Raw genomic sequence first — 13,522 nt, 5'->3', positions numbered from 1 at the left:
CCTGTCTGCAGGTCCGACACCCTGAATATGGCCCCCAGGGGACTGGGCTCCATGTCCACGTGCAAGATTGCTGACATGGTGCTAAAATAAACAACCTCCAAAATCTCTCCAACTTCAGGCAGGACCAGAACATATGTACATGATTGGCCACACCGCTCACAAATGTTCTCCACGCCCCACAAACAACCGGCTCACCCTCGACTTCGCCAGGTGCGCCCTATGACTACCTGTAGCTGTATCAGCCCCAGCCTCGCGCACGAAATTGAGGCGTTCACACTCCGCAGCACCTCACACCACTGCCCCTCCTCCAGCGCTATCCCCAGCTCCTCCCACTTGATCTTGACCAAGTGACACCTTATCCTCCTCCAACATTCCTCCTATAAATTGCTGAGATGACACCCTCCCTCTCCAGCCCCATCATTGTCAACACCCCTTCCAACAACGAGGAAGGTGGCGCCTCCGGAAAAGTCGGAAACAGCTTCTTTGCAAAGTCCCACACCGGTATATACCGAAAAGCATCCCCCCCCTGCAGAATCCCAACTTTCTCCATCAATTCCTCAAAACACGCAAACCGTCCTTCTAGAAATAAGTAAATAACTCCTTCATCTCCATCACCTCCTCCGCTCCTCCCAATCCCGAAACCTAGCATCCAGCCTCGCCAGCTCAAGTACATAATTTCCTCAGATCGACATCACTACATTGCTATTTTTAAAAAAAATTTGGAGTACCCAATTCATTTTCTTTTCCAATTAAGGGGCAATTTGGTGTGTTCAATCCATCTACCTTGCATATCTTTGGATTGTGGGGGTGAAACCCACGCGAACACTGGGAATGTGCAAACTCCACATGGACAGTGACCCAGAGCCGGGATCGAACCTGGGACCTCGGCGCCGTGAAGCAACAGGGCTAACCCGCTGCGCCACCGTGCTGCCCTCCTGCGTTGCTATTTTAATAGAGAACTATGATTCCCATGTCCTAAAATATTGGATTCAAGATCATCTGAAATGTATAAGATGTTGGTTTTCCAAAACAAGTTTTGTTTTTGTATTATGCTTCTATAAATTCTGCACAATCTGAAACAAAAACAAATAATGCTGGAAAATCTCAGCATCTGTGACAAAAGAACAGAGCTAACGTTTCGAGACTGGACGTGGTATAGGTACACCCACAGTGCTGTTAGCAAAGGAGTTCCAGGATTTTGACTCACCCCGGTGATGTATATCCAAGGCAGAATGGTGTGTGACTTGGAGGGGAGCTGGAGTTGGTGTTCCGGCCTTAATTTTCTAGCTGGTTGATGGTTACAGGTTTGTGAGATTCTGTTAGGGAAGACTTGGTGAGTTGTTGCAGTGCACAGTGTAGATGACATGTTGCCACTACAGTGCATGGGTGGTGGAGGGCGTGAGTGGTCAAAGAGCTGGATGTGTTGTCAGTCAAGCAGCTGCTTTGCCATGGATGGTGTCGAGCTTCTTGTGTTGTTGGAGCTACACTCAGCGAGTCGAAGTTATCCTATCACACCCCTGACTTGTTCTGTATGGATGATGGACAGGTCTTGGGGACTAAAGAGGTGAGTCACTTGCCATAGAATACCCAGCTTGGAACCTGTTCTTGTAGCTAGTACATCTTGTAGATGATGCACACGACTGCCACTGTTGGTCAGTGATGGAGGGATTGGATGTTTGTGGAAAGGGTTGCATTCAAGTGGGCTGCTTTGTCCTGTCCCGGATGGTGTTGAACTTCTTGAGTGTTGTTGGAGCTGCACTTATCCAGGCAGGTAGAGAGTATTTGATTACACTCCTGACTTGTGTCTTGTAAAGGGGCTGTTTAGCTCAGGGCTAAATTGCTGGCTTTGAAAGCAGACCAAGCAGGCCAGCAGCATGGTTCGATTCCCGTAACAGCCTCCCCGAACAGGCGCTGGAATGTGGTGACTAGGGGCTTTTCACAATAACTTCATTGAAGCCTACTCGTGACAAGCGATTTTCATTTTCATTTTTCTTTTCATTTTGTCGATGATGGACAGACTTTTGGGTTCAGGAGGTGAGTTTCACGCCACAGGATTCTTGGCCTTTGACCTGCTCTGGTAGCCACCATATTTATGTGGCTAGTCCAGTTCAGTTTCTGATCAATGGTAACCGCAAGATGTTGATAGTGGGGGATTGAGCAATGGTAATGCCTTTGAATGTTAGCTCCTCTCTTGTTGGAGATGGTCATTGCCTCTCACCATGTGGTGCAAATGTTACTTACCACTTGTCAGCCCAAGGCTAGATATCATCCAGGTCTTGTTGTATTTGGACAGAAACTGCTTCTATATCTAAGGAGCTGTGAATGGCACTGAACATTGTGCAGTCATCCGCAAACATCCCCACTGAACGAAGGTCATTGATGAAGCAGTTGAAGACGGTATGGCCTCAGACACTACCCTGAGGAACTCCTGTAGTGATGTCTGAGGACTGAGATGATTGACCTCCAAGTACCACAACCATCTTCCTTTGTGCCATTTCTGACTCACCCAGTGGAAACTGTTCCCCCTGAATCCCATTGACTTCAGTTTTGCTAGGGATACTTGATGCCATACTCGCTCAAATGTTGCTTTGATGTCAAGGGCAGTCACTCTCACCTCACCTCTGGAGTTCAGCTCTTTTGACCATGTTTTAACCAAGACTGTAATGTTGTCAGGAGCTGAGCGACCCTTGCAGAATCTAAATTGAGCGTCTGTGAGCAGATTGTTGAGTAGCAATGATTGCACTGTCAGTGACCCCTTCCATCACTTTGCTGATGATCAAGAGTATACTAATGGAGCAGTAATTGGCCGGGTCAGATTTGTCCTATTTCTTGTGTACAGGACAATCCTAGACCATTTTCCACATAGCCAGGAAGATGGCAGTGTTGTAACTACACTGGAACAGCTTGGCTGGTGATGCAGCAAAGTTTGGAGCACAAGTTTTCAGGGCTATCGTCGGAATGTTGTCGGGGCCCATAGCCTTTGTAGTATCCAGTGCCTTCAGCCATTTCTTGATATCACGTGTAGAGAAATGAATTGGCTGGCAACTGACATCTGTGATGCTGGAGACCTCTGGAGGAGGCAGAGATGCATCATCCACTCTGCAATTCTGGCTGAAGGTTCTTATAAATGCTTCAGCCTTGTCTTTTGCACTGGTGTGCTGCACTACCCCATTATTGCGATGGATATTTATGGAGCCGCCTCCTCCAGTGAGTTGTTTAATTGTCCACCACCATTCACTGTTAGATGAGGCAGGACTGTAAAGCTCCATCTATTACTAGCTGTTTATGCTGTTTGGCATGCAAGTAGTTCTGTGTTGTAACTTCACCAGATTGACACCTCACTTTTAGATATGCTTAGTGCCCTGGCGTGCCCTCCTGCACTCTTCATTGAACCAGGGTTGATCCCCTGGCTTAGTGGTAATGGTAGAGTGGGGCATGTGCCGGGCCACGAGTTTACAGATTGTAAGTGAGTACAGTTCTACTGCTGATGATGGCCCGCAGCCCCTCATAAATGCCCAACCTTGAATTGCTAGATCTGATTGCAATCTACCCCGTTCAGCATAGTGGCCATGCCACACAACACAATAGAGGGTATCCTCAGTGTGAAGAAAGGTCTTTGTCTCTACAAGGACTGTGTAGGGTCACTCATACCAACACTGTCCTGGACAGATGCACCTGCAATAGGTAAATTTGTGAGGACAAGGTCAAGTATGTATTTCCCTTGTGTTGGTTTCCTCACCACTTGCTGCAGACCCAGCTTTGTTTTTCAGGGCTCAGCGAATAGTGGTACCAGATGAGGGGATTGACCTATGAGGAGAGATCGCAAATGCAAGGCCAATATTCTCTGGAGTTTAGAAGAATGAGAGCTATTCTAATGGGACATATAAATTTCTTAAAGGACTTCATCAGGGCCGTGCTTACAAAATGTTTACTCTGGCTGGGCAACCTGGAACAGAGGGTCACAGTCTCAGAATGATGGGTTAGCCATTTAGGACTGACATGAGAAGAAATGTCTTCACTCAATGGGTTGTGATTTTGGAATTTTCTCCCACCGTCACTGAACATACTCAAGATGGAAGTCAATAGATTTTTTGGGTATTCGGGGAATTAAAGATTAAGGATAGCTCAGGAAAGAGTTGAGAATGCAGGTCAATCTTGGCCTTGTTCAATGGCCCAGCAGGCTCGAAGGCTTAAATGGCCTACTCCTGCCGCTATTCCTTTACAATTTGTCATTGGAAATTTGCTTTACAAGTGAAATGCCATCAGTCAGACTTCACTGTCTCAAAGCGGCACGGTAGCACAGTGGTTTCCTCCCACATGTCCTGAAAGACGTGCTGTTAGATGAATTGGACAATCTGAATGCTCCCTCTGTGTACCTGAACAGGCGACGGAATAAGGCAACTAGGGGCTTTTCACAGTAACTTCATTTGTAGTGTTAATGTAAGCCTACTTGTGACCATAAAGATTATTATTATAGTAAGAATGTCTGCTCACAAATGCTCTAATGCAAGGGTTGGCAAACTTTCACAAGTGCCATGTTAAGCCTATATTTATTCACTCTAATTTGGGGTTTTGAGTGTCAGCAATACATTTAAATGTTTATGAAGTGTCTATATATAATTAAACTATTGTTGTGTGTCAAGCAAATAAGGTTTTTAAAATTCTTAAATAGCTTAATTTAAAATTAGCTTACAATGTAGATTTAGCCAGGTTAGTGTGATCCTTGCCCTTGCTTTTCCTTGCTGGGTTTTCCAATGCATTTTGATACGTTAAGCTGCACACAGGCTTCCAAATGATCGGTTGTTAACTAACTCCAAAAGGGACAGAGGATTAACTTAATGTGTGAAGATACCAGTTCACACCGGTATGTGTATTCAAATGCTGAAAGTATTGTGTAAACAATTTTCTTTAAACAGTTAAGTTTCACTGGCAGGGACATCCAGCAGGTCAGAATAGAGGCCCCTGATCTCTTTCGCTACCTTCACTCCGCAGATCTCTAAACTTTGCCCATAATTCCCTTTGCCGAGAAAGGTTGTCTCACGATTCATATGAAAATGTCATTCAACACTTGATCTGAGGTAAACAACACTGTCACAACAGGAAGCACAGGCAGCATGGTCCTTCAATCCAAATTTGTCTGTCCAAGAAGTCTGAACGGATATCTAACTTTGCTTTCTTAGGAGCTGGCATTTTTTTCATGTATATACCCCTCAATTTACAGTGAAATGAATGGCAACAGACGTCAAACGTAGTGCCCTGTTCCACATTACATGGTATTGATGTAAGTAGCAGATTGGGTCTTAAAAATATCCCAGTAATTAATAAAACATAACATTTACTATTTAATTCTATCCATCATTTATCAATGTGTTACGGACAGGAGGGGGTTCAATTTAAACTGCCCCACATTCCCCACTCTACCCATCCGTAAACAGAAAAATGTTTTTATATTCTGATTTCTTCTTTATAACTAGTGGCGTATTGTCCCCAACCGTTAAATTTGGAAATGTTCCAATCCTCTGATTAATGACTTGCACACCAAACTCGAGGAAAGTTTTATGCACACGGAGTTTCACAACATCCACCCCTTTTTACACATACACAATAAATGGGGGATAAGGAAAACGGAACAGGGCACGACCACAATAAAAATACAAGTATTCGTTTTACATGTATCTAGAGCCAGAATCAAGAGTCAACCCATCCAACGGTAGGTTGGCTGATTGTAGAAGGCGTCATCTTTCAGGAGTGAAACTTGCCTGACATGAGAAGGTGTGTAGAATGATATTAGTTTGGAGGCACGAGCTCCGAGGTTCCCGCAGTTGGCAGGTTGGATGAGGGTATGAGGTCTTTCCTGCTGCCATCGACTGGATGGTAGTCAATGCAGCCTCTTGCCTGGAGTTCTGTTCAGAGGTCAGACAGTAACTGCTGAAGGTAAATTCCAACAGACGTTATCACAATGTTTTAGTCATTAATTAGAGGATTGGAACATTTCCAAATTTAACGGTTGGGGACAATACGCCACTAGTTACAAAGAAGAAATCAGAATGTAACTTGGGGGCAGTAATGTTGCATACCTCTTCGATGATGGACCCAGGATGGATATTCCCAAGACTGGAATCTAGGTGTTTAATTGGAGTCAGGATTCCTGTTTGCTTATGGAGACACTGGTGTTGGGTCATAGAATCATAGATTTACAGTGCAGAAGGAGGCCATTCAGCCCATCGTGTCTGCACCGGCTCTTTGAAAGAGCACCCTACCCAAGCCCACACCTCCACCCATTCCCCATCACCCAGTAACCCCACCCAACACTAAGGGTAATTTTGGACACTAAGGGCAATTTAGCATGGCCAATCCACCTAACCCGCACATCTTTGGACTGTGGAAGCACCCGGAGGAAACCCACGCACATATGGGGAGAACGTGCAGACTCTGCACAGACTCAACTAACTGCTGCTCTCTTTGTTGAACCCATGGTGTTAGGTCTTTGGCCATTAACTCCTTTATGGGAGATTACATCTTGCAAAGATTTTTCCTTCGTTCGGAGGTGGCTGAACCAGGCGCCTCATCGCCATGGTCATGGTTACCTTGGAACTGCTCAAGGCATCAGGTGACCGGCTGAACCATTTGTTAGTTCAGCAGTTCTCCATTTTTAACAGTACAGGGGGAAAAAATTACTTTATAAAATAATCCTGTTGATGAATACACCATAAGTAAATGACAAAATATTAGATTTAGAACTTATTGTGCCATTAATTGGACTAGCAGTGTGAGTGCCACTCAAAACCATATTGTGCCATATGTTGTCAACCCCTGCTCTAAAGACTGGAAGGTTCCCAAACTCATTGTACATTTCCTAATTCACCAACCTATTTACATGTATTATCTTACAGGTCTCTGAACATACAGAATTAGCTTGGATTCTGTGTTGTCTGACGAGTATGCCACGATTACGTCATTTACCTCAGTGGAAGGTACTCTCTTTTTTGTTGAATCTCTGATAGTAAAGTCTGTCAGAATCCATTACTTTGAACAGCTCTTCTTTTTCTCTGGTGATATAGGTAATGATGTTGGAAAATGTCAAGGGGAATTGGAGATGGGCAACGGCAGCGACACCGACATCCTGTGAAAGAAAAAAAAAATACAGATTGCAGTTTTGCATATCTCACTTCCACACATTAAATTTAAACTTCTTTTCAATTAAGTTAAATATTAGTATTTCAAACTTGGTCAATGGCAATCGGGAGCTTCAAAAACAAATTGTTTAACAAGGGAGATGATTCATGTAATTAATCAGTGGAACAAATAACATTAATTTTATTGTTTCAAAAACCCACTGACTATGCTTCAGCTTGTTTTCTTGCAGTAGCACAAAAACAAAGTTACACAGTGACCAAACTCTGATCCGGTGCAACTCATTTCGTACTCTCACTCTGCAAAGTTAAACTAGAGTGTGACAGTGTAAAGTGAAAAGTTAACTTTGTTAACTTATAATGTTAGCTTTGCTATGTGGTTAAACACATGCCTCTCAGTCAAAGATTCAAGGGTTTAAATCTGGAGCATCAAAATTGGCACTTCAATGTATTACTGAGAGCGTCATGTTACTGGTTGTGGTTTTTAAAAAATATTTTTATTGGCATTTTCCAATTTTAACAATTGGACATATAAAACACTTAATATTTACAGAGTAAGACATTTCTTATGTACACTTTGACATGTACCGCTTTCATTGGCCCTCCCCCCCTCCCTCCGTTGATAGTCGGGCTCCATCCTGGCCCCTTCTTCCGCCCTGGGTGTTGTATTGTTATATCCTTTCCTTCATTTTGAGATTTTTGCTGTTATCCCTATGGCTTTGTTTGTGTGTGTGTGTGCACAACACACACACACACACACACACACACACACACACACACACACTCTGAAGACAGCCACTCTTGGGCATGGCTCCACGCCCACAACATTGCCTCGAAGAAGGCCACTCAGAACCCAACAAGTCTGGGGTAGACCCAGAACATGTGGGCCTGGTTGGCCAGGCCTCTTGAGCATCATTCACGTTTATCCTCCGGAAAGAACCTGTTCATTCGGGTTCTGTTTAGGTGCGCTCTGTGCACCACTTTAAACTGCATGAGGCTTACCCTTGCGCAGGAGGAGGTGGAGTTGGCCCTACTTAGTGCTTTGCTCCAGGTTCCCACCCTATTTCCATCCCATGTTTGCCCTCCTGTTTCTGTTTTGGGGTGTGGTTTTCTTCAGGTAGAAAGTTAACATGATACCCTGTCAGTCTGTTCAGGGAAATGTAAAAGATCCCATAGCGCTAGTTGGCAACAAAACAGTGGAATTCACCTAGTGTCTTTCCCAACACTTTTTCCTCAACCAAAATCAGCAAAAGCAGATTTTTCTACTGTTTGGAGGGTCTTGCTATGTATGACTTCTCTGTTGTGTTTCCCTCGACAACAATAATTACTCCTAAAAGGTAATCCATCGGCAGTAAAGCATTTTGGGATATCCTGGGGAGATGAAAGAGATTTTCTCACGTGTTATTTTATCTTGCCCAAAGGGTAAACCATGATATGTCCTTCAGCATTTTGATAATTATAAGCATTTTCTTTATTTTGTTTTTGTTCAGAGGAAAGCAAAGGGCAACTTTAGGACATTCCCTTATGCAAAACTCTAATTTTCTGAACGTATTTTGCATCAGAAGTCCAGCCAGAGTAAAATTATTGATTGTAGCAAACTTCTTTTAATTAAAAGCAAATTGCCCAATCCTTGTAATGATTAGTATTTTTACTAACTTTTTACAGGTGAAAAGCTCTGGCCAGAAGGACGAGGGAAGTTTGGGACTGTTCACTTACCCAGTCCTGCAGTCCGCCGATATTCTGTTATACAAGTAAGAGATATTCATCAGTATCCTAATAGTTCTAATTAAATTTGTGGATTTGCTCATCAGTCTCTTGGTGAATATCACATTTATACTGCCTGGATGGTACTCCAATGATCCTGCCCAGGGGAGACCTCTGAGCACCTGCCTACTGAGGGTGGCAAGGGTGAAGAATGTACTCTGGGTTGGGGGACTTCAATCTCCATCAACAAGAGTGCTCACTAGCACCACTCCAGACTGAGCTGACCAAGTCCTGAAGGAAATAGCTGCGAGACTGGGTATGCAGCAGGCATTGAGGGAACCAACAAGAGGGGAAAAACATACTTGATCTCATCTTCACCAATCTGCCTGTTGCAGATGTGTCTATCTATGACTGTATCAGTCGGAATGATCACTGCGCAGTCCTAGTAGAGACAAAGTTCCATCTTCATATTGAGGATACCCTCCATTGTATTGTGTGGTACTTCCACCATGCTAAATGGGAGATTTCAAACAGATCGCGCAACTCCAGACAGGACAACCGTGACACACTGTATGCCCTCAGCATCAGAATTATACTTGACTACACCCTCATGGCCTGGTATATTTTCCACTCTACCATTGCCACCAAGCCAGAGGATCAACCCCAGTTCAATGAAAAACACAGGACTACTTACATGCTAAGGAACATCAGCAGCAGGTAATAAAGCTAAGCGATTTCACAACCAAGTGATCATATCTAAGCTTGACAGTCCTGCCAGATCCAGTTGTGAATGGTGGCAGACATTTAAACAACCCACTGGAGGAGGAGGCTTCAGAAATATCCCCACCCTCAATGATGAGGGAGCCTAGCACATCAATGCAAAAGATAAGGCTGAAGCCTTAGCACAGTCTTCAGCCAGAAGTTCCGAGTGGATGATCCATCTCGGCCTCCTCCACAGATATCAGATTTCAGCCTATTCACTCCACGTGATGTCAAGAAACGACTGAAGGTACTGGATACTGCAAAGGCTAAGAGCCTTGAAAATAGTCCAGCCATAGAACTGAAGACTTTTGCTCCAGAAATTACCATGCCCCTAGCCTAGTACAGCTACAACACTGGCATTTACCCAGTAACGTGGAAAGTTCTGCTCGGGTCACTCAGCTCCTGACCTTACTACAGTCTTTGTACAAACACTGATAAAGGAACTGAACTCCAGAGGTGAGAGTGACTGCCCTTGACATCAAGGCAGCATTTGACCGAGAGTGGCATCAAGGAGCTCAAGCAAAACCTGAGTCAATGGAAATCAGAGAAAATCCCTCTGCTGGTTTGAGTCATACCTTGCCCAAAGGAACATGGTTGTGACCATTGGAGGTCAATCATCTCCGTTCCCAGACATCACTGCAGGAGTCCCTCTGGATATGCCTTAGGCACAATCATCTTTGCTGCTTAATCAATTATCTTCAATCATTTATACGATCCCAGCTAATGTTACGACTGGACAGTCAGGTCCCCGATCACAACCCTGGCTCAATAGATCATAACTTTTATTTTTTGTTTAGAAACATGGATAAACAGAGTCATAGGACTGCCAATTAATTTTCAACAGAAGAATAAAGCATTTCTTAAACAAGAAAAGATTATATATAGTAAACTACTCCCTCACCCCCACTAGACCTTTACAAGTATATACAAATTTATAAGGATTACACAAGTTACAAAATAACTTAAATTCTAATGTTCTCAGTAAGTACACAGTCCATGTAAACCAATAGGTGAAATGTGGTCAGACACAGCACACTCTGAAACCAAGTGCCAGATGGCACCCAGAACTATGGATTTCTCATCAAATCCCCCAGATGCTTGGCACACTGAGTGCCAACTGGTCTCACTGGAACTCTGACTTCCACACGAGTGTTTCCAAACTCGCTCTCAAAAAAAAATGCCTTGGAATCTTCTCCCAAACGACACGTTGTCTCGAATGCCTGCACCAAAGATCTGTGGTGATATGCCTATGAGCCATATCATAGTTGGATGGTATGAGACCTCCAACCAGCAGGTGGCAGTACAGACACACCATGAGGTCTCGAGACCAAGGTCATATAAAGAGAGGCTCATCTGACCATCTGCAGAACATGAGATAGAGGGTAATAAGACGTACATGTAACAGGTCAGCAGAAGTTGTAAGTTCCAAAGGAGTAGCAAGACTCCACGAAAATGTGCTCTGTATTGGATTGCCATCCTACCGCATGAGACACAATAAAAGGAACTTGGTTTGGCAGATTAAAGTGTTTGGTAAGTTCATCATGGGACATTTTTTTTTGTCCCAACTCCCTGATTTCAGAACTTTATTTTGGGAAGTCTGCTCCCTGAAGTTCCCTTGGCCTGTCTAGCTTCCTCTGGGTCCAACTTAAAACAAAGCTCAAAAATTCTTTCTAACCTAACATGACTTCTGGTTGCTATGCAATAGCTCAGTCTTTCTTTAAACACTGTTTACTTTCATAATGTAAACCCTTTAACTACAATGCAGGCTCAGTTTGCAGTAACTAAAACCCACAGAAATTGAGGTACTTTGTTTAACATGAAGCTAACTAAAGTTTTAACCCTTCCTTCGCAGCGGCTGCAGATAGTCCTCCATTGGACGGCGGAGGGATCTTCTGGTCCAACTGTCATCAATGGGGTTTCCCATTCAGTGCAACCCTTACCGCCGAGAAACCCAGAGCAAGGGTGCGTTGTCAGCTGGACTGAAAGATCCCGCCAAGGTGAACGGCCGGCCTTGTTTCTAATACCCACAAATATACATATAGATTACTTAAAACTATCCCAAATTTCCTGACATCTTATGGGAAATGGGAATGTTCACCAAGGCAGAAAGGCCCACATCCCACGGATAAATTTTAAAAAATGTTTAGGGAGTTCAGGCGCACGGTCAATGTTAAATTAACTGGAGATCATTTTTAAAATGGACCAAGAGACCCAAGTACCCATGGGTACTTTGGAAGTCCAGTTTTCCACCACACTGGAATAATAATATATTATAATCTTTATTGTCACAAGTAGGCTTACATTAACACTGCAATAAAAGTTACTGAGAAAATTCCCTAGTTGCCACACTCTGGCGCCTGTTCGGGTACACAGAGGGAGAATTCAGAATGTCCAAATTACCTAACAGCACGTCTTTCGAGATTTGTGGGAGGAAACCGGAGCACCCGGAGGAAACCAACGCAAACACGGGGAGAACCTGCAGACTCCGTACAGACAGTGACCCAAGCTGGGAATCAAACCTGGGACCCTGGCACTGCGACGCAACCATGCTAACCACTGTGCTACCGTTTTTTGCAAATTGCAAATCGTTTGGCGACAAATTGAATTGGTGTGAGACTGCCCATTCTCCACACTGTCACACCACTTTTGATGCAAGATTCAGGCCAAACTCATAATCTGAATATCCTCTGCAACTTTCATCTACTGCTTTGCAGCCTCAACATTTTGCACCACTGTGTCATGAGCGATCATTCAAGGCTCTTCACAGGTACTACCTTCGACTTCCGGCTGGAGGAGGCATGAAGTAGGCAGAGTGCCTGCACTACCAACATAATGTTATCATTGGGAGGTTCAAAACATTTTGGGGTCTAGGCCTCATTTCAATGCCGCCCATGAGTTCTGAGCACAAAGTTTGCTATTTGTTGGAGAACACAGAGTTCTCGAGGAACCCCGTTCGCATGTTAACCCGAGGAGTCCACTGCTTCAGGCAGGCATTGTGCTTTATCGGGTAGCCACAGTACTTGTTATTAATCCTTTCTTGAACTGTTAGCTATTTTATTCTTTTGGAAGGATCTAATCATAATTGATTTTTCTTCTCCTATAAGATCAACCCATGTGCCTGTTGGAGAGGATCAGATACAGCACCTGGAGCTGGCGCAGGATATAGCGCGAATCTTCAACAATCAATATGGCTGCTTTTTTCCCATACCAAAGCTATTCTAAGTGAGTACAAGATGAACTACTAACACTCTTATAGCACCTTTCATGTATCACATGACTAAACAGTTTCACAGGACATTGGAGTAAACCAAGTAGAAAAAAGTAGCAACAGGATTTTTGTTTGTTATTCTTTCACATGATGTGGGGATCTCTGGCTAGGTCATCATTTATTGCCCATCCTTGGTTGCCCTTGAGATGGTGGCGGTGAGCTGTCTTCTTGAACCACTGGAGTTCATGTGGTGCAGGTACATCCACAGTGCTGTTAGGGAGGGATTCCAGGATTTTGACCCAGCAACAGTGAAGGAATGGTGATATTTTTCCAGACAGGGTTGTTGTGACTTGGAGGGGGATCGTCCACATGGTGGTTTTCCAGTGTATCTGCTCACCACCTTCTAGATGGCAGCAGTCGTGGATTTGGAAGGTGCTGTCTAAGGAATACCGGTGAGTTCCTGCAGTGCATCTTCTAGATGGCAAATCCTGCTGCTCTGATTCAGTCCAAGGAAGCAGTCAGGAAAAGGGATGGAATGGAATCCTGAGGTATGAAGTTTATGATTGGAACTGAATAGAATTGATTTTATCTGGTCCATGTTGAAGTGGAGCAAGATCAGACCCAGTGGCTGTTAGACTGAATTTGCACAAGAGAGATTGCAATATTGAGTATTAACTTATCTTTCAATATTACTTTACAAATAAACATTTTTTAT

At 43.9% G+C, this 13,522-nt stretch overlaps 1 protein-coding gene across 1 annotated transcript in view; it reads left to right on the top strand.

The window, feature by feature from the left end:
* Positions 1-13,522, top strand: part of wars2 (tryptophanyl tRNA synthetase 2, mitochondrial) — a 78,711-nt gene that overhangs the window by 61,170 nt on the left and 4,019 nt on the right. Inside the window, 3 exon segments of the mRNA XM_038801968.1 lie at positions 6,894-6,974; positions 8,799-8,884; positions 12,704-12,825. Of these exon segments, the coding sequence (XP_038657896.1) occupies positions 6,894-6,974; positions 8,799-8,884; positions 12,704-12,825 (289 nt within the window).

The sequence above is a fragment of the Scyliorhinus canicula genome, chromosome 7 (assembly GCF_902713615.1).
Source record: "Scyliorhinus canicula chromosome 7, sScyCan1.1, whole genome shotgun sequence".
In the NCBI taxonomy this organism is placed as follows: Eukaryota; Metazoa; Chordata; class Chondrichthyes; order Carcharhiniformes; family Scyliorhinidae; genus Scyliorhinus; species Scyliorhinus canicula.
This window is presented reverse-complemented; position numbering and strand designations above follow the sequence as displayed.